We start from the raw sequence: 27,881 nt of genomic DNA, 5'->3' as shown, positions 1-27,881 counted from the left end.
AGCGAGGAAAAAAGGAATTAAAAAGCAAAGATAGTTCATCACAAAATATAAGTTGATTCTCTTTCAGGGGATAAAGTTTAGTTTCCATTTGCTATGTTACTACTTAGTAACATCATATGTTCTGTAGTATATTTTATAAAATAAAGTCTTGGTAATTACAATATTTCACTAGGACACCTGTTATTAATTCTTTGCTAAGTGGTATGAAATGGCCAGCGTGTTGTTTCTTTTTTTAATTAATTATCAAAATTTGTGCTTTAGTAACAATATTTATTTTTATTAATGATTTTAGCGCCTTTCGCTAGCTCCATGTGCTTTTACAAACATTATACACAGTACAATAAAATACTGTCCACATAATAAGAACCTAAAAAGTAGTTCAGATATGTGAAATTTGACTGATGCTATAGCAGAGGAAAAGAAGTCTCTCTACCTCCTGCATAGCCATGGTATTAGACCTCAAAAATATTTCATGTGGCCAGTAGCTTGACATAACACTTCCACTCCCAGTGCTCTTCTTAGGTCATTTACTAATCAAGGTGACATACGGGAACAAAGCTATGAGAGAGAGCTACTTAAGAACCTCTAAATGGAAGGCAGAGGACAAAAGATTATAAAGTTCTACAGGACACCAATCAGTTCCACACTATTCTCCCTCAAAGCCCTATAGAAGCTCACCGTCTCCATTAATCTCTAAGGGTCAACCATCAAAATGAGTTCATCTTGGTAGGCAAGGTATATCCCAACCTCAAATCAGGGGAGGTAACTATCCGTCCATTAGAAGGAAGAAATCATCACCTCCCAAACTCCAAGTCAACTCACTCATCAGAACTAGACTGTGGCCAGATCTGTTAATTGTGCCTTAAACCACATGAAACAGTCCCATAGTTTTCACTGCAGCTATGAGCTCCTGTGCTGAACCCAGAAGAGTCATCTGCATTAACATCCAAGTCACTAAGAAAAACCAGCCACGACAACTGCAGGACGATCACAAGCAAGAAGCCTTGCCAGGGCTTTTGTGATCCAGTGAGAAAACCTGTACACCAATACTACCCCATTCTTAACTTGTCTGGGGCCTCTCACACAAAATGGAAACACTCCCTGAGATGTAGCTTTGGGGACAGAGACTACCTACATTTGAGGTCTGATGAAGAAAACAGAGTTAATACTATCTCCCCAATCTCCCTTGCTTCATGCAGAACTATATATGCAGCTGGAGACAACTTCGCCAACACTGGTCCTGCAGTGTAACCCAACCACGTCTCAGTTATACGTGCAAAATGGAAGCCTCATCCTTGATTAGCTCATGGAAAATAACCACTTTACTGACCACCAATTTTACATTTCACAGTTAAAGCAAGGATTGGATGCCTGTCCACTGACAGAACTGCTACAGGGCACAACTAATGGAAGCAACTAAATACATTGGCCAAATTAACGAAGCACTACAATAAATTAATTTTAACTGGCCAAATCTGACAATTTTTTAAATAACTGTATCAGTTCTGCACCAGCTTAGGTCAATGCCACGTTCACAACACTAAAATTCTTCAAAAACATGGGCCTGGTGAAAAAGGGTATTTCCTCAATTAGGATGAATTTGAACACAAGGCACAGGACTCATGCAAGCACCTGAACAAGTCCTTAACAACAACCTTACATAGGACTTAACTAGCACATAGGGCATTGCGCACTGGAAAGAATTTTGCTCTAATTTAACTGTCCAGTAAATTAAGCATCTACAAAGTGTCACTGTAAAAGCTGACACACTGCCTAGAATTTGAAATAAAACAACACTGAAATTAAAGTTCACTTATCTTGATAATATATGTCAATAACCGATTTTAAAACGAATTATTACAGTGCTAGTATAGCAAGAGTCAAGTGAGCAGAACTTTGTAATTTAGATATCGAAAGTGCAGTGACTGTGGAAAACAGCCAAAGTTTCTCATACTTACTTGCCAGAAGCCAGTTATCCTTTTCCAGTTTCAGTCTCTGTAGAACCCTCTGCACATGCTCCAATTGCTTCTTCTCCTCTTCAAGAAGCTTGTCCTGAAGGGCTGTACAACGTTCTTTTTCTTTTTTCTTTTTATTTGGAGGCTACAAATGTCAATGCATTTCACTTTAATATTTGTTATCCCTTACTAAATGCAAAAACAAGGATTAAAGATTTGGTTTACCACAAACAAGTTTCAAATAAACCTTCATGTACACAATAAAATAATGTGTTGCTCTGGCAGTCTTTCCACCCCCACATTCACCTAATTTTAACCACAACAGTCATAGATGCAGATCTTAGATGAGCTACTAAACTGAAGGCAAATGTCAAACTTTATTTTCCTAGTCAGAGAGCAGTTCTGCAGGCCTTACTCAGTGAAGTTAACAAGAGTTTAACCCCAGTAAGGGCAGTAGGTTCTCTCATGGTAAAATTAGTTTTACTAGACTTGAAATATTTACATGATAATGTTCATAGTAAAGAAGGAATACACAAGACAGATATCTGCTTTACTGAAATAGGTAAGTTAGTAGTTAAATGCCTGAGTGTTTAATTGTTGCAAAAGTAGTTTATCGTGGTATGCCGCTACAACATTATTTTTGTTCAACAAAATATAGTCCAGCTACACCATGTAGGAAAAACAAGATTTTCTGTACTGAAATGCTTATAGCAAAAATAAACAGCATTTGACATGTACTGTATTTCCTGCAACCGTTTGTACCTGGTTACTGCAGGCACAAAATCAAAAAGAGAACCTCTACTAAACACAAATCTCACACACTTTGACATTTTGAAAAATTCTGGTATGAAATGGTACCAGGACATAAAACTGACATTTTATATTGTTCAAAAAACAGTGATTACAACTATCTTTAATGTAAGATTTCACTGGCTGTCATGTTTAGAGAAATTTATGTTTCAATTTGAATGTCAAAGTAAATTTTAAATATTCAACTATTTTAAAAGGTTTGCAAGCAAAAACGTACCATTTCCTGATTGTCATCTATAGCTTTCATCTGGACTTTAAGTTTATTGACTTCTCTGTCGTAGCTATTATGTGGAACAGCAAGGTCATACATTGTCAGAGACCAAAATGTAGCATAGAACTGAGGGCTGATGTCATCCCAAACTTTAGGAAGGTGCAAGGAGATCACAGCATCATGAACAGGAGCCATCACTAGCTCGCATGATGTGATGTACTTATGAACTTTGTGCTGCTGTTTGTTTCCCTTCTCAGCTTTTTTAAGTTCATCATATTTTGACTAAAGATTAAAAAGAAAAATATTTGTGATTTGCATTGTTTTTACATATCTAATTATTTCCTACATAATGTCATTTATCATTCAAAGGAAACCTCTATCAAATGTATAGATATAGATTTACGCCCTCCCCCACCCTAATTTTATATACATAAACCAAACATTAAAGAAATGCCTGTGAAACTTTGAACATTTCTATGGTGGTGAATGGCTCTAATTTTGCACCATCAAGGCTGCCATCTTCTCTGATGAAGAATCTCTCTGACCCATTTATGTCCATGGGGAATCTCCTGATCTCAGTTCCTGTATGCTGGTATCCGGGAGGAGCAATTGCAGGGAAAGTCCTGCTCAATCCCTGTAGCCCAGGGATGAAACATGTGCAATCCAGTCAGCATGTAGGAGCTATGAAGGGGTGGAGTATACTCAGTGCAGATGGACTCTTCAGCAAATTTAGCTGCCAAACTCTAACAAGTCTCTATTTGATATGTACAAACTGTAGTTTTTTAAGAGTCTGATAACTCAGCCAAGTGTGAGTAAATTTTCACAGGTACGCCAAAGGCACATCTGTGACCACAGGATGACTCCCTTGCAAAAACTCCCTGGCTCCACAGCATGCAAGCACAAGAGCTCCTTCACAAAACAGCTCTAAGAATTTCTTTAACATGTGCAAAACATATTCCCTATTGTCATTCTCAGAAAATCATTTTAGCTGAAACCTTCAGGAAAAAAACAGATTTAGGCAGACTCCCAGCATCGATAACCTCATCCTTAATGGTTTAAGTTTGGCAAAATTATAAGCAACTAAGAACAGGGTCTTGAAATGGAAAGTGTTGGGCAAACTTAAGTATAAACATAGCTACCCACACCACTACCATGCACTTACACTACAGAAAGGTATTTGGTGGTTCATGGCTGTGTTTTTACAGTTAGGAATGCTGAGGCACAGAGGGGTTAAGTGACTTGTCCAAGGTTACAAAGAAATGTTTGTGGCAGAAATGGATACAGAACCCAGGTTGCTTGACCTCTAAATAACCATTCCTTCCCAACTCTACAGGCAAACTGTAGCTCCCAAATTACACAGCAAATTTTCAGTGAGAACATAACACAAAAGGCACAAAATGTAGCTGGAGTACAGTGATAACTGGTAATATTAAAGCTCTAGAAAATTGACAAAAAAAGCTTTTACTTACTGAAATATGATGTGCATACATAGGCCTGGAGAGGAAAAATGCAGCATCATGGGGTGTGTGAAACTCATTACAGAGAACGTCAATAGAAGGCACTCGCTTAATGTAATCCTCTGTACTTAGATTGGATGCTAAAAATCCACCAAACTGTACCAGAGTATCATGGCACTAAATTGAAACAGAGAAAGTATTAGAGGAAAATTTATTTTTTGATTTTTTGGGGGTGGGGTGGGGTGGGGGGGGGACTAGGCAGGTTTAACAAATATCAACCTTTTTAAGGCAAATACATATATAGGTAACAAGCCACTAGTCACTTTCCTGAAAAGTACACTTTAAACTACTGCTGTAATAACAATATGCTAATTCTTTCCATACTATAAAAAAACTTCTGCCCTTTATGAAAACTAATCGCCCCGTGTTCCTCAGCTAAATAAATTCTCCACAAAAAATGTATTCAATTCTAAAAGTATTCTGCCCTACTAGGATTCAACATTCTGCTCTCTACATGTTTTTGAATCCTTTATTGTAGCCCTTGAGGATTTTAGAAAAACTGCTGAAATTAGGGTAATATTTTAAAATAATTTGCAAATTATAACTAAATTAAGATTTTAACTTATTTCAATACGTTGTCTTTTCCTTTTGTTATGTCAGCACAGACATTTAAAAAATTAGAAAGACCCCAGTCAGCATGTAGAGCATATCAAAGTCTAAGGTTCATATAGCACTACAATATTTTATATCATGATACATTTTTTTGAAACCTCCAGTGTTCTGTGTTGAAAATACAATATTGCATGGAGACCCAGCATTGAGGATGGCCTACACAAAGAGAAAGCCTACAGAGCTTGATTATTTTTGTGCACAGGCTGTTGTAGCTGAGCCTATGGACCAACACAAGATCTTACTTACCCATGGACAAAAGCTCCATTTAAGATACTTTAATGACATCACAGTAAAAAAAGAAAAATCTAACCTCATACATCTGAGAGCTTCCAATACAGATTCTAAATTAATTTAGTGCCACTTGCACCTGTCAGCCCAGAGGCCCAAAATGAGAAATACTGAAAGACAGGTAAGATACTACTGACTTCTAAAAATCAGAAACGGGAAGGCTTTGTGAAGACAAAGCAAGAAAATGTTTAAAGAGCCCTTCAAATTAAATTTTTGCAGAATCAGGTCAGATAAACAGGGTAACCTGGCTAACCCAATGGTTAGAGAGGAAAAAGCTTTTTTAATCAATATGCTTGTCTAAGTTCATGTTTCCCAGTATAAAAGAAGAGCTTTGCTTTAAGCTTTCACATACAGGTCAATGGACTGAATTTGGAATCGGTAAATCAATGACGCTAGCTGATGGCTGATTACTTCAATAGGTAAAATAAGTAAGTGATCTCTCTTGAGTTCCTAAAAGAACTAGACAAATATCTAGGCCTACTTGTCCACTTCTCCCCTAAATGAAGGCTGGACTAAGGGTCTCATCCTGCAAACACTTACTGCTAAGCATCCTTTTCTTTCAGTTTTGTGACTTGTTTGTGTTGGATTACATAATTAACTTTTGACACTGAAATAATTTAAAAATAAAACACATGAAAAAACAAACTACCAAAATTACAACTGGTACACAGGTCTTTCAAACCTTAACACGGTAAACTGAGCAATCTCAATTTATACATTTGCAGGAAGTTAGACCTGAATTGTGAATACTCACAGGGAAATACATTCGAGAGACAAGGTGGGTGAGGTAATATCTTTTATCTGTGACAGTGTTAATGTGATAAAAATCAGAATAGTTCAACTGACTTTGAAAAGATACATATAGCACTTTCATGTATTGTTCCAATAAGTCATAGATTATAAAAGGTTTTTCTTATTTAAAATAAGAAATAAGAGCCCACATTAAAATCTAAAAGCCTTTTCATTTTTCATGTTTTTAACATTAACAAACATTGTGAAGTTTGCGTGGCAAAACAAAAGATCTAGGAATCTGCAACTGTTTTTCAATACAATTCACTTCTAAGTTGAAGCAAATCTCAGTCCGACATTAGGGGAAAATACCTAAAGACAAAATCAATTTTTGAAAAAGATAACTATGAAAATACATGATATGTTCAGTATGTAATTTTAAAGAAGAGACTTCTTATATTTACTATTTTGACAGTAAAAACTGTGCTATGCAGCCTTTATATCAAATAAGCAGGCTAAACTTAACTGAAGAATTAAAAACCTTTTTATTTAAAAATGTAAATATGTAATTGGTTCTACTTGCCTGATCATACAGCTTCCCCACCAGCTTCAAATGTTTTTCCCCTCCCTCCTGAAAGATCACACCATTTCGCTGTTGAGCCATAAGCAGGCACAGAGGAAGGGCCAGATCATGGTCAAGCAATGCATCTTTTAATCTCTGTGAAGATTTTTTAGTGTTTCTGATCTGGCCAAAATATCCACCCTGCCCAGAGAGTCAAGAAAACCAGAAGTTAAGGTATTCCAATTTAAGAAATATCACTTTATTATAGAAAATAGACAAATAGTAAATAGATATAGTATCGGCTTATGACTTATGACAGTATAAGTAATTCATCAATATTTGCCCAATTTCTTGAACTTCAATAAAACCAGTAAATTAATCTGCACTCCCACCTCAGCTTTTAGCTGCTCTCCACCAGTCATAGCTTCTAGTTGCTCCATTGTCATCTCTTCTGTTATCTCTATTCCAGCCATTTTTTGTACCACCTCTTTTAAAATGAGCAAGTCAAAGCTGCACAGAAGAAAAATAAGAACCACATAAAAATGAAATACTATGAGCAACAGAAATGGTTACTTACAATAGCTAATGCAAAATAAAACCACTGTGTGTTAAAATTGCTGTAGTGAAACAAGACCAAAACACAAACACAACTTTCCTTTTCCAAAGGTAATTAAGGTTCAGGAACACTGCTAAATGCTGAAAGAAAAACTGTTTTTGAAAATTTACAGGAAGTAGTAGAAGTGATACGCCTCCAATGGACCAAGACCAGGACCATAGGCTTCTGCAGGAGAGAAATACTGGGATCCAATCCTGAAAACATTAACAGGTACAGTACCACTTACTTACAATACCAACAAATTAATTACAAAAAACTGCAGCTGTTTCCTTTGTATTTCTTATCTTTACATGCCTTTGATGTATATATCAGCCACAAAACAAATAAACTATTAATGAGAAATCCTCAGATAATTGCTTTTAGTTAAAGAATTGTTTTTAAAGACAATTCAGTGCACATAGTGAGAGTTTAATGACAGAAACCTAAAGTGAATGTAGCGATCTCACCTTGACCTATTAAACATGTGTCTGACTTGTAAAGTGCAAAAAATATGAAAAGCCACAATGGCCACCTCCTGAAGAAACATCTAATTTTGCTAGATATGTTCAACTCAAAAGAAAAGGCAGCAAATTATAATGACAGATCACACCTCTGCCTTTTACTAAACAGCTAAACATATACAACTGTTTATAAAGTCTTTTACCACAATTTCTCACTCAAAACTCTAACATCTAAAACATCACAAAACATTTCTGGCTACAGAATTTAAAATAAACTTCAGCCAGTAGGACTTCTTATTGCAGACTTGTTCCAAATGTCTCGTACCATCAATTCCAATTTCTCCATAAACACTGAGGTCAGAAATTCATTCTAGCTATCAAAATTGTTTTGCCCTTGATTTCAGCAACTAAAATGTCTGATATAAGAGCGGCCATACTGGGTCAGACCAAAGGTCCTTTTAGCCCAGCATCCTGTCTTCCGACAGTGGCCAATGCCAGGTCCCCCAGAGGGAATGAACAGAACTGGTAATCATCAAGCGATCCATCCGATTGTCCATTCCCAGCTTCTGGCAAACAGAGGCTAGGGACACCATCCCTGCCTATTCTGGCTAAGTTACGGAAGAGAGTGAGTGGATAGAGACCTTGGTTTTAAGTGATAATGTTCACAATCTCCATTTTACAGATGGGGAAACTGAGGCACGGAGCAAAGAAGTGACTTGCCTGAGGTCACCCAGCAGGCCACTGGCAGAGCCAGACTTAAAACCCATCCCTCCTGGATCCCAATCTAATGCTCTAACCACTACACCACTTGGACTATTACTATCTGCCATGTAGTTACTATTCTTTTTAATGGAAGTCCACAAGTAATAATATGATCACCATAAACAACCTTTCTAAAATAAGGAAGTCTAGTTTTCTTTGACCATCCCCAAATACTGCATTGTATGTAAAGTTATTTAATAACTTAACACTTACTTAATAAGTTAACAGCATTTATAAGATGCTTGCACAATATTGAGGTAGGATGGGAAAAGTTATTTACCTTACTCTCTGTAGTTAACTGGTGACTGTACCATCACCAGAGTACATAATAAGATGGGAATTGGTACACACATGTGAAACAAGGTTGTCTGTGTTGAGGGAAAGGAAGAGACTTGATTTTTCAACTCCCCGAGCCCTAAAACAATGTGCTGAAGTGCCCCTATTTTACTGCTGGTGCAGGGATTGTGTCTTCTTTTCTCTTTTTAAGCAAAAATGCAAGATCTTAACTATTTCAAATAAATCAGTAGCTCACTATTAGCATTCATAAATTATCTTTCACCAAATTTTAATAGAAGAGTTCATAATACAGGAATTATTATAAATCCATACTTACCAAATATGACAAAACTACCCATTAAACATTAAAAAACAGGAAAAGAAACAAAGTGCACTAAACAGTGGAAGGGGAAAGAAGAAAGGATTCAGGCTGTAAAGTTTGTTTATAACTGAAAACTTTCGAAAAAAGGACACCATCAGTGCTGACAAGCTGGACATCCAAGGAGCAACTGGACAGCAAGTAATTGTATAGTCATTAAATATACTAAATTATTTAAATATTCAAAGTAAAAAAAAAAAGAATTATAAAGACATTTTTGCAGACAAAATATTGGGAGCAACAGTAAGAGAAACTACAATGATTAACTTTCTTGAATACTATATGTAATAGTTGTAGATACGTTTTTCTAAATTAAGTATTCTTGCATATACTGTAAGTATGCCAGTGATTCAGGCTCAACTAGAGGTTCTAGTACTACAGTATATGAAAGACACCGAACACTGACTCAAAAGTACATGCCATAACCATACATACTAAAGGAAAATATTACAGCTATATGTTCTCTTTCCCTGGTACCTGAAGCTCTCTAACTTTCCGACAGGTATTCAAGGACAGCTTTACTATTAACAGCACTTTTGCCTCAGCAAAAGGCAGGTGTCAAACAACTAGTAAACTTTAAAATAGAGGGTGTTATACAGATTAAATGTCAAACTTGCCTTTTTCCAGCCTTTAGTTGGTTTGCTACATACTGCAGTAGACCAGCAAGTTCAATTGGATATTTTCGGAAAACTGCACCACAAAAACTAGCTAGACCTAAAGTAGATGGAGAGGGAGAAATAGCTGTGACTGAAAGTTATGCATCATCTATTTCAACATAAGATTACTATGCTCTGCATTTATTCAGCTATGCATTGCTAACACTCCCACTTAATATTTTCGTGAACATGAACATAATAATTGTTTCTATTGCCTTTACTTGCCATATTGATTTTTCTTTTGAAAAATAAATTGATAAAGTAACAGCTGTGATAAATACCTGAAAAACTAATTTATTAAATAAACAAAAATACTAACTCTGCAGCCAGCTAGAAATTGTAGTGTCATCATGTTTCATTCTCTCCTTCTCGGGATTTGCCAGAGCTTCAATGATGCAGTCTTTTACAAAGTTAAAGAATATATTTTTTTCCCAGTATCTTTGAAATAAGCATTAATAATAATTAACAATACTACTGTACATCTTTAAATTGCTTTACAAATATTATTTAAACTTAACGATATCCCTATAAGGTAAATAAGTTATCTCCATTTGAGTTGCCAATAGCCATGTACAATTGTCCCTTCAACCGCAAAAATTCTAATATGCAAACACTATACCTGAATATTTAGAAAGCATCATCCTAAAACATTCTATATACTAAGAGATTAGGGCCACTGAAGACAATTACAGCTGAAAAATAACCATATAAGATTATAAAGACACAATAAAACCAACATACCAAAAAACAACAAGTACCACCTCATCATTTAGGAAGAATGGGAATCCTAAAAGAGCAGATGTTAATTAAAATTGTAAAACAGCTCTGGAAAAGGAGCATTTTCATACAACTTCAGGAAGCAGGAAAGACTGGAAAGTGGAAAAGGCTAGTTCCCCAGCCCAGGAGCTACCGCAGCAAGACCTGAGACCTAACAGAAAGGTGGATAGCAAAGTACAGATACAACACGAAACAACACCTACTGATGGGCAATCAAGGATTAAGATACAAGGCATACAATTAGCACATGTATTTTACCCAAAAAGGATACATGCCAAGACGTCATAGTTCAGTGAAGTGAGGTATTTCAATGAATCAACAACTGGTGTAATTAAATTATCATATTTTTGTATTTGTGACAAAATCTGAAAACAAACATGAAATAGATAAGATTTAGTGAGCCAAACTAAGACAGTGTTACATGCCTTTCATCTAATGTAAACCTAGAAATTCCTAGGTCATTGCCGAACATAGTAAATAGGCTAATATGGTCAACATTTATACCTATGTTTTAAAAAGATAAAACAAAGAAAACCCGTTTCAACAAAATGTTTTAGTTGCTTCTGTAGCAAAAGGTAATCTCATTGGATTTCTGTAGCACAAATAAATAAATAAATAAAAACAGTAGTGCAATTGATCATGTAAAAACATTTCCCTATTAGCAATTTCTTTAAAATGAGAGATAGTGCTAGCCTTCAGACCAACAGAAAACATAATCCCAAAAAAGTTTCTGCTCTTGTATATATATTTTCCCACATGTTAATGCAAATAACTAACAATCCATCCTCATAAAAACTAAACCTCATTAATAAGAATTGCTGCCACTGATTGTCAAACTGAAAGCTAACGAAGAGGAAACATGAAAATCGGTTTTGTTTGCTTTATTTCTTGTTTTCAACCACTTAAGATTTTACTACAAGAAATTAAAATAGAAACCAAAATGAACAAGTAAAAAAAAAGATGCAATAGTTGACTGAAATCACATGCTGTTATTGTTATTAAGCTGAAGTAGCACACGGATATACATTTTAAGAAGTGACTAGTGATTGAGCGCCTCCATTTTTGAATGCCCTACACATGACATGTTATAGGGATCTGACTTTCAGAGGGTGAGTGGTCAGGGATTTGTTGAAAATTGGGCCTCTCTCAATTTGTCTACTCAAAACTATTAGTCATTTTTGCAAGTCTCAGTGTATATATTTTTACATTTCTACTGAATTACCTATCATAAATCAAGAATAATAGAATTAGCACTTTTCTCCAACTTACTAAAATACCATGCACAAAATACGCAGTCCATCCTCCCCTTAAATATATATGCATAGAGTTCAGTCTGTAACACTTCCTCACACGAACCCCAATGACTTAAAATGAGACTGTTCACATTAGTAAGGAAAGGACAGATTAGGTCCATACATACATAAACATATGCATATCACACCACATACATAATCAAATAGAATTGTTGGATTGCTATGGCTTAGCTTCCCAATTTGTCTTCCAGAAGGCTTCACATTTTCCTTGGTTAGACGCCTGTAAAAGAATAGAGATTTTATTTCAATTAACTCCTTCAGAGAGTGTTAGTAGTTTTACTGTTCTCTCTCTCTCAGATGTACAGCTTATTCTTAAGCACTCCTTTACCAATTAGATAGCCTAAATCCTTTTTTTGGAGATTTTTTTTTTTTTATTCCTTCTGGCCTCAAAATCTGCAAATCAAAAAAATTATGAATCTATGAATTGAAGAGTTCTGTGTGGAAGAGTTCTAATCAGATGATAACCACATTACCATAGCATGGGTAAAACGACATGGGTTCAATTCACACATGCAACAACAAAAGGATTTAACATGAATCCCTGACATCATAGATAGAGTTGCAAAGAGGGACTCCAAATGCACATACTGTAAGTTTCAACCACATATAATTTTTCAACTTAAAATTAACTCCATGTGTGTGGATGATGACAAACCTCACCATTTGAGTTTGGATTGGGAGAAAATACACCACACAAGAAGGAAAACCCACAGAATGGAAATTATGAAGTGCATCTGTCTATAGGGAAGGATTTTTGAGATTCTAGATCCTCCCAGCAATCAAGATGCGCCTGCATTATAATGCATTGTTTCTAAAGAAAAATCTTGCAGAAAACAGAGAGCTCTTTACGTGATTCTATGCAAGAAATGTTGTCCCATAGAAGATGTTAATTTCACTTGGCATAGTCTTGACAAAAATTAAAAAAAACCTTTGCTGAACATTGATTTGACAAAACAATCAGTCTGACATTTATTCCTGGAAGCTTCAGTAAATCACGAAACATTAATTTTAAGAGACTCCCTGTTCATGAGTCACTTAATGACTCAAGTACTCTGTAAACAGGAATCATCTTTGTCAAGTATTAACGCTAGCAGGATTCACTGTATGTGACACCTACCTGAAACAGCTGAAAGTTACTCCTAAAATATCATTAACTTTTAACTGCAAAATATGAAATCCAGCATAACTTACTTCATGATATATTTGGCTCTGTCTATGGTTTGAGCTTTAACTTTCACTAGAAGTGGGTGACTGTTGTATGTTTCATTCTTCCATTGTCCATAGAGACGATAGCTTGGAGGGATAAGAATGGGAGAAAGAAAAAGGAGCATCATTCAATCTGAAAATTTTAAAAAAAAAGACTTCTCATTATTAAAATAAAAATTTATTCTACGCTACTCACCGGTACTGGTATGGAAAAGTTTTGAACATTCCCCAGAGTTCCTCTGACATGCATGCATTGCAGTCCATTAGAGTAAGAGATGGGAGCAAAACTTGGTCGGTAATATTTAACAAACAGCTAAACAAGATCTCCTGAGATAAAACACAAAAAAACATAAAACAAAATAACCTATAAGTATGAGACAAGTTCAGAAAAAATACCTGTCAATGTGAAGTTATTTATCTTGATTAACTAATAAAATATCTTCATGGTTTATGCCTCATGATATACCTGTGGCTTCCTATTTATATGGAAAAACATCTACATTAGAAAATCTGGTTTTAAGCAGAAATATTTGGTTAGATACTCATAACTACTGTCCTAAATGTATTAGCCATATAGCATTGAGGGAAGTGGTAGAAAAAGTCAATGCTTTACATTCATATTCCCAAAACAGTAAATTGATAAAATTCCAACTAATGCGATAAGTCACTTCTTTATTTTGATATCAAGTGGTATCAGAGAGTAATTTTTACACTTGTTTTAAAAAGTAATTTTTAAACCAATAGAAAGGTGTCCTATACTACATTAGGACTGTCTTTGCAAACAACTTGCCATTTGAAATCACATCAATTTTCAAAATGTGAATATTTTCAGTTATTACACCTGCTCCCGAAACCTCCCTGCCAATTTGTGTTTTCACAATCGGATTTCCCTCTTTTTTTTTTTTTAAAAAAAATGTATTTTCTTTTCCCTTTTACTGTGGTTATGAACAGGGATATAGCAAAAAAGCCCAAAATACAATGAAAAACAGAAAAGTATTTTCTCTATTTCTGTTAGTTATGATTAGGCTTGGCAGAATTTGATTTTTGTTTACTTATTTCAATGGATAATATCTGTTTATTTTTAAGCATTTTTTCAATTTTTATCAATTTAAATTTTCAGTTACACAAAATTATGGGGGGGATTAAGTTAATAAGGAGGTCAGACAATTTAACGACAATAGATGTTGAGATTCAAAAAGTTAAAGCTTTATAACCATTTAAACACAAATAATCAACATCACATATCAGAAGATAGAAAGTAAACATCCTTAAATTCTAATAAATTTCAAGCAGCAGTTTTCTTACTTTGTCTATCTGTAAATTGCGGTTATCATCAATGGAAATATTTTTCTTTGCTTTGAAATAGATGTTTCCTGACATTTACTGATAAAAATCTAATCTTTCCAAACCTGGTTATGATAATCTTAGGCATTGCATGGTGGTATAAGAGTGGTATAAGAGTCTCATAAAACTGGTATTTTTAATGTGACGTATCTTTAAGCAAAGGGCCTAACTTAAAATGCTACAATACAAATGTTAATATAAACCGAGTGCCTCAGGAAAATCTAAAACTACTTTGACCAAACTATACAATTACAAGAAACACAGGTTTTTCCCAACACCTTTGGGCAGCACTGAGCCAACATTCTCCGGCTCTGATACCTCAGAAAGTCACAAAACTGTGGCATGTGAAATACAGGAGGAATTGGATGCTGTAGGAAACTGAACTGCTTCAATATCAGACCTTTTACAGGTGAATTCCTATGATTGCTGAGAAACTGGATCTCACAGGAGTATCACTGAGGCCAGTAGCAAATTAATTTCCTGGGATTAGCTGAATATATTTTAATAGTAACTAGCCATCTAACTATAAAATATCTCCTCAATTTCTGCTCTAATTACTGTTTTCCTTGATCTTCCTACACTTTTCCCAGATAAAATCAGCAAGAGACAGAATACAGTCAATAGACCATTACTACAAAATAAGAGCAGTCCAGCAGGAAGAAGAAAAGACTAAATATGCAGAAACTGGAAGGAAGAGAGCCAGCTGGAGAAGACAAGATCTTTTTTGTGATTGTTTATAAGCAGGATGCAGCCAATAAGGAGACGAATCCATTGTTTGAATTTGGTGAATACAACCACAGATTTATAGCTTATAAGAAAAAAAAGTATGACTGTTCTGACATCAGTGAGCCATGAAAATCCTGAGACCACTGTAACTCTAAGCCAGTTTTCATCTTACAATAAAACAGAGTTTATACAGAGAGGAAAAAGTTTATTGACAATAAATATTTTGTCAAATTATAATTCATAATTAGATATGAGATTTTTTCTCGCAGACTGGAAAGAGCAGAATCAAGCATACTCCTGAGAAGCTGAGGTCCTTGAACAAGCAAATAGACTATCTTCTGACAAGAAAGAAGAGTGGGTTTCAACTATGTGAAGTTTTCACTTGCTGCTTTTCTTTTTTTTTTTTAAGGTGTTTTAAAAAATAAAAGCACTGCATAGGCACAAAGAACATTAGAAAGTTTTTCATTTAAAATTGTATGACATTACTAGTGAATGAAAAGAGGTTATCTGTAAAAGAAATATTATAGTAATTTCCAGGACCAAAACTCACCATTTTCTCTTTATCCTCTTGTTTATTTCCATCAGATTGAAACTACAAAAAAGACATTCATATTAATTGTAGAATTATATGACTGTTAAGCTAGTCTATTACTACTGAATAGGCATAATTTCAAATCAAAGTTATTTCAGAAAAATCTATATCTAATCTAACCACAAATGGTTTAATACTCCCATTTCAATATCTGTATCTTTTTAGCTGTATACAGTATACGACTACCCATCAAATACAAATACATTATATAGAGTAACAATTCAAATATTTGTTTTGAATGTAATATTTTTCACCCAACACTTGTAACGCCTAAATGAAGACTGACTACTCATTATTATATATATACACCTTAAGGATTTTTTCTTTAAACAATTTTCATTTTAAAGTTCTTTTGAAGGAAATTGAAATTGTAGTGGAAGATGTTGCAATGTATCAGTACTTTCATTACTTAACCCAGAAATGAAAGCAGACATTTTAAATTATTCTTAAGCATTTTATGTTAACTGAAGGGTTCTAGATTCATTTTTATTTCATTATGCTTAAGTTCAAGTGTGAAATATTAGCCCCATTGAAGTTAATGGCAGAACTCCGACTGACTTCAATGAGGCCAAAATTTCACCCCAAAGCTTTTAAAAGATTTAGTCAACATCAGGAATAGTCTCCAAAATCAGGTTTCAGAGTAACAGCCGTGTTAGTCTGTATTCGCAAAAAGAAAAGGAGTACTTGTGACACCTTAGAGACTAACCAATTTATTTGAGCATAAGCTTTCGTGAGCTACAGATCACTTCATTAGATGCATACTGTGGAAAGTGCAGAAGATCTTTTTATACACACAAAGCATGAAAAAATACCTCCCCCCACCAACAGGAGAGTGGGTTTGTGGGGGGGGGGCAGGGGGAGGAGGGAGAAAACCTGGATTTGTGCTGGAAATGGCCCAACTTGATTATCATACACATTGTAAGGAGAGTGATCACTTTAGATAAGCTATTACCAGCAGGAGAGTGGGGTGGGGGGGAGGTATTTTTTCATGCTTTGTGTGTATAAAAAGATCTTCTACACTTTCCACAGTATGCATCCGATGAAGTGAGCTGTAGCTCACGAAAGCTTATGCTCAAATAAATTGTTTAGTCTCTAAGGTGCCACAAGTACTCTTCTTTCTCCAAAATCAATACACCCTTTTAGACATTAGTTGTTGCTATGGAATTAACACACAGCAAAATTTCAACAACTGAGATGTTCAGCTCTATCATCCAGAGGTTAAACATTTCAAACTATCTGAAGAATTTAAAAATTGTTTATTATTTTAGAAACAATACTAACACTGAACCAACAAGTAGCTTCTGTACTGTGGAAGTACACAAGCATTTGAGCTGTACAACCTTGAGGTAGTTTTGGTTTTGGTTTTTTTGGCTATGCATGGTGGATTTTGTTCTTCTAAGCAATATTAGAGTTGCATACACACCAATGAGAGGGGAGCCTAATTTGTTGATATGGTGAGTGCTGGTTTTGGGGGTAGCCTTGTATAAAATCGGATATCATCCATCTTACTTTACAAAAGTTTAAGGGGGGAGAAACGTCAACAGAGGTCTACTATTCACTTCCAATATTTAGACAATATCATTTGCAAGGCAAAGAGTACACTAATTTGGAACATGTGTGAAGTGCGCCTCCTGTGTTCCAGTGCAGACCAGAAAACTAAATCTTAGCACGCTGTGTCCTACTGCTTCATAAATTTTATGTTTTTGGCATAGTAGACAGAGTGCAATGTTTTACAGAGTTCACAAAGATTCATTATGTCAATAAATTAAACAAAATTCTATTTTATTTAGATATTACATATGTAAATTCTCTGGAGGACCATACTAATACCTATCAGTCCGTCAGTGACTATAGCAGAAAAGATTTACATATTTAGAAGCTGTTTCATTCTGATTATTATGTTTCAGATTTATTTTCAAAACTGAAAAAAATACAAAGCCACCATGAAGAGCAAGTTGATTCATTTCTCAAAGAAATCCACATCCATATATGAAATAATGCTCATTTTAATGGAATAACTTAACTGTATATTATTTTTGTTGAAAGATGTAAATTGACTAAAAGACACTATCAGTTAAAAAAAGTCACTATTCTGTACACTATATTTTACTGCCGTGTTGGAAAGAGATGAAATATATCTGGCTTTCAAACTATACATTCTAGAATAGCAGAATTTCCAAGCCTGTTATAAAAGTACATACAGCAACTCCTCTAATAGCCACCCTTTGGGAAATAATATCTATTCACATTTTTTAGTCCTCATTGTCCCTCTTATCCTGCCCCACTCCTGTTGCATGTGTATTAAGTTAACAACATAAAGTGCAGAATACTTTACAGTTAAGTTTGAGCACAAAAGCCAGGTTTGCAGAATTAGAAGCCTGGGTTTAACAACTACTGTATGATTAGTCAGCTGGCAGTTTCTAAAAAACCAATATGGTTATAAATATTTCAATCATGTGTATTAGATATGAATGGGAAAACTTCAACAGTTGACATAACATGCCGATTGCAATATGCATTAAAAATAACTTTCCCTATGTTACCTTAACCATTCTGTCCTCACTGTTCAGTTTCTTCGAAGTTCCAACCTAAAGCAAACAGCTATAATGTTGCTCATCCTTGTCATAAGCATAACATTTATGTATCTTAAACTATCATATTTGTATATTTCAAATACTGAATTTTCCACTAAAATGACAAAATAGAACAATATGAAGTGTCTAACATAAGTAAAGAATGGATCTTTGACATGATAAACAAATATGATAGTATATTCTTACATTTGTGAATTACTTTTTCAAACATTCCTTCTTCCCAGAAACCAGGACAACCTCTTCAGATGACTAGACCAATCTAACAGAAAGCACCACAGCCCAATATTCATAGTTGAAGCCTCTCATTAAAAGAAGTCCTTAAATACAGGTATCAATAATTCTACTTTTATGAATCAACTACAAGTCACAAAAATTGTGAACAGAAAAAAATAGGTGAAAGATACTAGGCCACTGACTATGGTAGAACAATATTTAAACATGACACATATAGCTATATCCAATATAGCACACGATACTATATTAATATATATCTGTAGAGAACTTGGTAGTTTATCTTTGAGTTACATGGGAAACAAATTCATTTCAGTAAAAGATCTTGGACAAAGATGACATTTAACTGAATCATGCCTACAAAGTTATGTTAAAATTTTAATAAAAATGTACACTTGCACTTCTCTAAGTGATGTACAGTTGCATAATAACTTGTAACGGTCATACCTCAAAATTATAGCATAGAAGACAGATTTCTGATTACATGGAATTTACTGTACAGGTTTATTATTCTATCCAGCTAAGAGTGAAATTACAAGGTTATATTTGCTTGGTAAAATAAACAGGCACTCACTTAATTTTTTGTCTAAATTTCTTAAGTTAATGATAGGCTCATACACAGTAACATCTATTCAGATTTATGCACATGTATAGTATAATGCCAGTTTAACTTCCTTTATATGAGGCTGGCATTACAGTTTTGTTTGATTCCTATTTGCAGGTAGGTGGCCATATTATTACTCACCATGTCAACTGGCATCTTAGAAAACTGGGTAAAATACATTTACTGTATTTCATTTTCAACTAGTCCACCTCAAGAGAATCTGAAAACCATCTGGGTGGAAGGGATTAAAATAAGAGCACTAGAACCAACAAAAACTAACCAGAGGCAATGAGGAAAAAGGTGAGGAGAAGAGGAGAGGATAGAACATAGCCACATTTGAGATAGCCTTCTACACACACTTGTATATCAGTGTAGTTTTGAACTGGAGCCATACAAAATGGATTATATAAACTGTATTAAATCCCGGTGTGGACACACTAATTCAGAATAAAAGTGGCCTTAATTCAGTTTAGTTTAATTCACTTTCGTGAATGAGAGTGTACACACAGGGGCTTACTGCAGTTTAACTAATCCATTTTGAATTCACACTTTAGTTAATTCAGATAAATGTTTGAGTGTCCCTGAGTAGACAAGCCCTCAGAGGAGTCTGGGTTTCTTACTTCTATGTAAGATAAGTTTGTAAAGAGGGATAAAAGGGTCAGTGGGCTGAGAACTTTAAAAATGTTCTCAATATTCTAATGTGTTATTAGTCAAATAGATGTGATGTTCATTAAATGTGATTTTTTTGCTTCAGTGACTTATTAAGAAAATGAAAAAACACACAAATGCCATAGTTTAAAAAAAAAAAAAAAAAAAAAGGTTAAGACTAATACCTGTCCTCCACTCATGCAGATCTGACTCTTCTAAAATCAGAGCAAATTTTTATGGTAACAACATAAAATTTAAATTTTACAGCTGTTAGCCTGCACTACTACCATGACATTATTATAGGACGCATTATTATGCCTGTTAAGTGTAGTTCTACTCTGAAAAGTGATGTTGAAAAAACAGCATAATCTGACAACTACATGTGTATTTCATGGTCATTTCTGCACAATAGCAGGTAAAAAAGTTTTTACAGTAAAAGCTATGTTTTCCAGCACTTTATAAATCAGAAAACTCTAGAATCTGGCATTTCGGGGTGCCGGAAATGGGTGGAGCTCACCTTGGTGGTCCTCAGCTAATGGAAGCTGCGCAGCCAGAGCTCGGGGCAGGGAGGTGGCAATGCGCAGACTCATCTGGCCACGTCTCCGCCTAGGAGCAGCAGGGACATGTCACTGCTTGCAGGGAGCCTCCGACGTGAGCTCCGTCCAGATCCGGCACCCTGAAACCCCTCCAGTGCCCCAACCCCCTCCCCCAAGCCCCCTCCTTCACCCAAACTCCCTCCCAGAGCCCGTGCCCTGCACCTCCTCCATGCCCCAACCCCAGCCATGAGCCCCTTAAGTTATCTGGACTTTTTGCCTAACCAGCAACCTCCATTCCCCCAACATGCCGAATAACAGTGCTTTTACTGTATTATGTTTTATTCCTGTTTGCACTGCACAGACAAGAGAGAGAGAGAGAGAGATGGATTCTATTACAGCTCATGCATCAACGGAACTGTTTAAAAAGTTATGCAAGACCAAAGATTCTGCCATCAGAAGTCAGAAAGAATTTTACTATACTGCATTTGTAGCATACGGTATGTGTGTGTACTTCTCACAGTTACTTGTACACAGTATTACAAGATATATAGTTCATGTGCCTAAGGTTATAAAAAATTATTACACTTTTTAAACTAATTTCTAAAAATACAATATCTGATTATTATCCTTGTGCATATATTCAAAAGGGGCACTATTCTTGATGCATGTTCAACTGGAATTCTCTCATTTCCCATTTACTGAACGCTTAATTACATAACCTCTAGTTTTGCACTACAAAAAAGTATTATGCAGCAATAAGAGAAGGGGAACTTTTGATCTAGGACACCAAGACAAACCCCTGATACCTATAAGAAGTGCCTGGGTTCAGATGTCAGAGAAGCCAGGACCAGGGTATTCTTACAAGTCTCATCAGAAATTACCACCACCACACGGTAAACTGCAAATTCCTCAACCTAAGTACCTTGCAACCCAGAAGGGCTCTGGTCACAGGTTTAAATTTGTGTTTAAAAGAAGTCTGTGTATTCTAAATGAGATGCCAAGACCTGTAAGCAAAATCCTCGGCTTATATGAATTCAGCATTGGCAGTCTAATAGCAATACTCTGCACTGGCATTCAACGCATTTTCATTCAAATTCCAGTCTTCTACACCAGAAGTAGGCAGGAGGGAGATGTGCTAGGGAAGTTGCACTTTTAGTCACTGGGCTTTCTCATTGCTCTGATAAAGGAATAATACCATCCATCCAAGTGGAGGAGGGAGAATGGCAGGAGAAGTTAAAAATTACTGTAATAATATTGCAACTACTACTGGAAATGGAAGATACTAGATTATTCATCTTGCTGTAGTTGAGACAGCCAGCATTTGATGTTATTTAACTCGTAGTATTTAGCCAATAAGGGTATGTCTACACTGCAAGGTAAGCTCAGGGTTAGTAGAACTTGAGTTAGCAGATCCTGGGTTTGTTAACCTAGGCTTGAGCATCTATACTCATTTGAACGCCAGGTTAGGAACTGTTGAACCCTGGGTCCTAATCTGGGGCCTCAGTGGCTACACTGCATTATGCAGGACCCGAGTAAAACCACATTTATTCCAAAATGTGGAGCTAGCCCTTTTTTTAGTGATGTAGTACGGGAAAACCTGACTATCCACCAAACTTGACTGTCCAAAGGACAAAAAGTCAGCCCGTAGGATTGTGGGATGCTGTTGGTGGATTTCCAGAGCACAAGTCCATTGGGAATGTGTCTACACTGCAAAGTAATTGAGTTTTAACTCTGGGTCCCAGCCTGACTCTGGCTTGGACCCTGCATCCCAATGGGGTCCTGGGACCCTGAGTCCAAGCCCTGGGTTAGAGTTCGAACCCTGAGCTTACAATGAAGTGTAGACATATCCTAAGAAAGTACAGCAACCAGTGAAAAAGCAGGAGGAAGAGAAGAAAGGAGTGGGCAAGCCACTAATTGTAGAGTGCAAAGATGCAAGTCACACCAAGTTTTAAATATTATTCATTTTCACTTTTAAGCTTCAACTGTTTTTATAGTTTTGCACTAATGACCTGAAAGATGAGGCAGGTCAGCGAAGTAGCCAAAACTGTACTGTATCAAACAGAACATTGCTGGAACAGAAGCAAAAACAACCCAGGGGCCTTGACATGATCTGAAGGCTACATTCCAAGAGAGTAATACCAAAAAACTCCCCTTTGCCCTTTTTAAATAAAAAGATCACTATATAGTCTTGACACTCACTTAGTGGAAAAGTAAGGTCCATGGCCAAAATAGCACCCAAAAGGGTCCACTTTAAAAATAAAGTGAGCTACTTTGGGATTTAGAAGGTTTCATAGCCCTCTGAATTAAACCCATCCCTGTCAGCAGCATATGAGAGGTAGCCTATATGGCTACCGTATGGCAGCATCATGGTGGCAGTGGAGGCAGTCGAGCTAGAAAATAGCAGCTCTTCAACACATCCAACCACCTGGATGGGTTTGATTTGGCATCCATTATTACTTTCACTGAAGGGGAGAGAAAAAGCACATCCCCCACTCTCCATGATACCTAACAGATGGGGAGAAACAAACTTTTTAAAAATGGTCCCATATTGGTTTATTGTTCACCATGGCCTTCAGGATGACCTTCACATTTTTCCAGTGCAAAAGCTTCAAGGAAATTGTATAGAATTTTTTCATAAAAATCTATCCACACAAAAGATAACATTGTAAAATAGTTATAATAAAGGAGATCAATGGGTGGAAACAGCAAAGGGAGACTGTCCTTTTAAAAAATGTTCGGACATTTCCTGTTTCAGCATGTGAACACATCACTAGTATTTAATAAATTATCTTTTGCTGTCATCATACAGGAATAGTATGTTTCCATCAAAAACTTTACACAAGTTGCTCTATCTTACCAACCTCTTTCATAAATGCTTTTCCTAAGCGAACCACTTTTGCAAATAAAATGGGATCATGGGAGAGATGAGGACCAAGATAACAAAGCATGTTGAACACTTCCTTCCTCAAATCTTCAAAACTTTCTGCTTGTTTTGGGGCTCTCTTATTTTGCAAATTGGAAATTGGTGACCCTTTAGCCCCTTTAGGTACTCCAACTCTGTGAAAACAGAAGTATAAAATTTCACATTCTACATGAGGACTATTCACTTTTACAGTCAGGACAAACAATTTAGTTTATTAGTTAACTGATTTTAGTTACTATGGTTCTATACTATTTTCTCAGTGGTTTTTTCAATGCAACAGTGTATTATAGTCTTCTGGATTGATTTGGTGAAATTTTGGCCCCACTGAAGTTAGTGGGAGTTTTGCCATTAACTACAATGAGATCAGGATTTCATCCCCAAATCCTCTTCTTATCAAAGGGACTCTGTTACTACATAATTAAATAAACTGCAAGATCACTATCAGTGGGTACAAAATATTTTAGAAAATCCTCATTTTTAATATGGTCAAAAACCCACACCACATTAAATAAATACTGTCTTTAAAGTAAATCTAAGTACATTAAGTAAATATTCTTATTTTAATAGAACTTGTCCTTTGAACTGTCTAATATTTAAGATTTGCTTTAATAATCAGAACAGGACTGGGTAACAGTATTGACCTGATCTACATCAAAGATGAACATTTATTGTTTGCATGACTCTCAAAAGAGTTTAGACTAAAAAAGGTTATTAAAAAATGGTAAATAGAAATGCAGTGAAGTCATTATTATATACAAAACTTGAAAATTGCTTTACCAGCTAAACATATTAACATAAGATCAGAAAGATACCGTACACAAATATTGTATTTACTGTGAGTGGCAGAGTGAGATATGTCTGAATCAAATTATGAACTCCATTTTGGATTAGGACATCCATTTTGTGTTATGTGCTGAACTCACATCTAATGTTGCTCAAGGGTATTATGATGTATTCCAGTCAGCTATCCTACCCAGGAGCGTTTGATATCTTGTTAAAGGACAATCTCTAAGAAGCCATTGAAGGTCTCTCAACTACCAAGCCATCCCCCTGAAAAAATGGACTCAACACAGGAGCACAAGGAAGGGATCAGATAAAAAGTCTGAACCCAGGAATGTGCCCTGTAGATGCAGAGCTAGGAATAATGATTAAACTCAATGAAGATCCAGATGGCTTATAGGCGCATGGTGCCCAGCAGTTGGATCAACTTATAACAGACTGGTGATTGTCCATTGTTCAATTAGCCAACATGAATCAATTCTGCCTTAAATACACATGTACAACCCACACTAACTTGACTAAGAGTTGCATATATGTACCTATGTATATGTATATATACAGGATAGAATAAGACAAAGAGGGAAAAATCAACAACTTGATCTCTTATACATTTCTCCCACACCAAAGTTATACACACACACAAAACATTTGGGTTGGAAGCACCTGTTGAATTATCTAGCCTATCACCCTGTATCAGGACAGAAATGCTTTGATTAATTGTAAAATATATCTGACAGATGGCTACCTAGCAAAAACCTTGATAACTCCAATGATGGCAATTCTATAATTTCATATGATAGTTTACTGTATTGCCAAACTTTTAAATAGATATTCTAAACCACTGGCTTTCAAACTGTGGGGCATCCCCCCGGGATTGCAATAGGTAGGCACAACTAAGGGGCTGGCAAGCAGTGTCGAGCAAAGGCACCTTCAAGTCAGCCACATCCTCCAGGACATGACAGGCCCCACCTGGTGACACCATTACGAGGCTGTTGCTATTGCCTGACTAGAAATTCTGTGGCGCATGCATATTGCAAGGGAGCCACATTTGGCAGGAGTGGCAGGGTTCACTGCAGCTGTCGCCTCACACTATCAGAAAGCAGCAGCAGAGAAGAGGCAGAGTTTCCCCAGCATCTGCCAACAGTCTCTCGAGGTTCAGCAACAGATAAAGGATGGGGCAGCTGAGCACCTGCTCCTGATGGGTATTTTTAGTAAAAGTCATGGACAGGTCACGGGCAAGAAACAAAATATCACAGCCTGTGACCTGTTTATGACTTATATCATAAATACCCCTGATTGAATATTAGGAGGGAGCATTGTCAGGGGGGAGCCTGTGGCACCAGCAGCGGGGGGGAATGAGGGTACGGGGGGGGGGGAGGAAGAGCCCCGGGCGAGCCCGTGGCACCAGCTGCCAGGGTGTGGAGAGAATGTCTCTCTCCCCTGGCTGAGGGAGAGGCACCCCACCCCTGGCTGCAACCCAGCCCCAGCACGGACCTGCCGTGGCCAGGGGAGAGGCGCCTCTCCTCCTCCCCAGCCCAGGTACTGCTGCGGGGAAAAAGAGCTGCAGGGAGTCCTCTCTCCTTGCCACAGCCCCTGGGTAGCCTGCACCCCAAACCTCTCATCCCCGGCCCCACCCCAGAGCCCGCACCCCCAGCCAGAGCCCTCGCCCCCCACCCCAACCCTCTGCCCCAGCCCTGAGCCCTTCATCCCAAGCCCCACCCGCCCCACCACAACCCTCTGCCCTGAGCCCCCCCGCCACACTCCGAACCCCTCAGCCCCTTCATATTGGTGCACATAAGAAAATTCATTCCGCACATGCATGGAAAAATTAGAGGGAACACTAGCCCTAACCATTACTTATTAGAGCAGAGTAACTGTCTCATGTATATTACTTACAGAAATTAGCAAGACTCCAATACAGTATTTGATTCCCTCATTTTTTGTTGAAGTTTCATATTGTTGACTTGTTCAATGTATTATCTACTATCAACCTCATGTCTTCCTCTGTTGTATTATCGGTTTAATGGAATTCACTTATACATTCAATTATTCTTTCCTATGGGTGAAATTCACGTGCCACCAGAACCATTGCATAAAGGACAACAGTCTGCATGCCAACCTAGGCTAACATCTAGGCTGGTGCTGGAGGCATGCCAGGGGAATCAGCATTTTCTCAGAGTCAGTGGGATTCACCCCTAGTGGAGGAGGTATAGAAGAGCAACAGGAGCTATTCAAACCTAGAAGCTGGAGTACTGTTAGCATATGTACACCGTAGCCCTAGGTCCAGGCTATATGGTGAATCTCATGACCCCACGCTTCCCTTCTCTTTTCCCTCCCCGCATGCACAGCTCAATTACTGGGTATTTAGCAGGGCAGGCAAATTCCATCCTATACTAAGTCCTTTGCATTGGTCCTTATTAAATTAAGTGTATTTCTCCATTCTAGTTCATAATGTATTTTAATCTTGTCCTAACAAAGAAATGTAACACCTCTCAGCCTTACAGAGTCTGCAAACATGATGACTACATTCTCTACCTAACCTGTACAAATTCCCAACATTTAATAATGCAAGGCAGCTGTTCATCTTACCTGCGGTACAAAGGCTCAATGGTCACATGTACAAGCTGGCAAAGGGCAATGGCAATAGGCTTGTGTGAAGTGGCATAAAATGGAGGCATTTGATCCATAATACTTTGTGCATGCTGCCAATCACCAACTTTTAGCAAAGCTTCCAACAAACCAAGTTTCTGGTTGTCAGGTGGCTAAAAAAAGATAGCAAACAAGAAATTAGAGTCAAAAGTTTAATGCATTCCTAAAACCTCCCCGTCTTTCCTCTTCAGTAGAAGGGTTAAAATCTACAAGATGACATAATTTTTTTTGTATGCACCATAATTATTTCAAAATGTATTTTACCATTCGGTAAATACTCCTATTACAGATTTTTTTAAAAATGTATTTAAAATATTTGTAAGATATGATCACACTCTTCAGCAACACAATCATAATCAAACCTAAATACTAATTCTAGAGTATTGTTCCTTGCAGCAGTGAGTATTGTTTTTACAAATGGGACTGAGTTTTTTGTTTAATAGGAAAATGTATATTAAATACCATTACAATGTACAAAGTGCTGTTAGAAAAACGAAAAGTCTGAACTTAATGGTGTATTTAGACATTATAGTGAACTGAATATACTTAATTTTTAAACATTTAAAGTATTATTTAAATATTTATGCGAGAATCTGAATTTGAAAATGTAAGTTTCCCTTTCAATAGTGGAAGAAATCACCTCCTATACAATGCTGTATACTGTGGTTTTCATGTCAGCAACTGTTCTAAAAGAAACAGAATCTGGAACTTAATTCTATGGCAAGTAAAATTAGGTTGCCAAATACTGCATTTTAAAATGAAAGGAGATGGCGGCTCATCTGTGTAGCATCCAGGAGCACCAGGATTTCATCAGTAGAATGCAAAAGGAGACATCCAGGATGGAGGATGCTAGCCAACTAGAAAAGATATAGCAACATCAGAGGAGGAAGGAGACTCAGCTGCTCTATAGGGAGAAGACCATCTGCTGGCTACTTCAGGCAGAAGACACTGTTTCCCTCCCATGCAGATCCCTCATCCATTGAGGTGAAGAACAGGTATGCTGTACTGGCAACAGTAAGAAAGGAGCAGACTTGGTGGCTGAGGAAGAGGAGCCATCTGCCCTGAAGGTTGGCAGGCTCACAGCCACTACACCCAAGAGGAGGAAAAGTAGGAGTCCCCGACCACCGTCACTCCCCTTTGGAAGG

The 27,881-nt window shown here is 36.7% G+C and overlaps 1 protein-coding gene across 2 annotated transcripts in view; it reads right to left on the bottom strand.

The window, feature by feature from the left end:
* The window catches only part of THOC2 (THO complex subunit 2), a 110,125-nt gene that overhangs the window by 41,990 nt on the left and 40,254 nt on the right, over positions 1-27,881 (bottom strand). The window contains exons 11-25 of one of the 2 annotated variants that reach the window (XM_048863133.2): positions 26,677-26,849; positions 23,246-23,441; positions 18,315-18,359; positions 15,730-15,771; positions 13,306-13,436; positions 13,095-13,196; positions 12,039-12,123; positions 10,862-10,955; positions 10,133-10,213; positions 9,775-9,871; positions 7,077-7,194; positions 6,706-6,885; positions 4,446-4,610; positions 2,983-3,258; positions 1,959-2,100 (exon numbers count right to left, since the gene is read on the bottom strand). In XM_048863133.2, coding sequence (XP_048719090.2) covers positions 1,959-2,100; positions 2,983-3,258; positions 4,446-4,610; positions 6,706-6,885; positions 7,077-7,194; positions 9,775-9,871; positions 10,133-10,213; positions 10,862-10,955; positions 12,039-12,123; positions 13,095-13,196; positions 13,306-13,436; positions 15,730-15,771; positions 18,315-18,359; positions 23,246-23,441; positions 26,677-26,849 — 1,927 coding nt within the window. The remainder of the gene's footprint in view (positions 1-1,958; positions 2,101-2,982; positions 3,259-4,445; positions 4,611-6,705; positions 6,886-7,076; positions 7,195-9,774; positions 9,872-10,132; positions 10,214-10,861; positions 10,956-12,038; positions 12,124-13,094; positions 13,197-13,305; positions 13,437-15,729; positions 15,772-18,314; positions 18,360-23,245; positions 23,442-26,676; positions 26,850-27,881) is intronic. The other variant, XM_048863134.2, reaches the window with a different exon arrangement.

Source organism: Caretta caretta, chromosome 9, assembly GCF_965140235.1.
Source record: "Caretta caretta isolate rCarCar2 chromosome 9, rCarCar1.hap1, whole genome shotgun sequence".
NCBI lineage: Eukaryota > Metazoa > Chordata > Testudines > Cheloniidae > Caretta > Caretta caretta.
The sequence above is the reverse complement of the archived record's forward strand: the minus strand, read 5'-3'. Positions and strand labels throughout refer to the sequence as shown.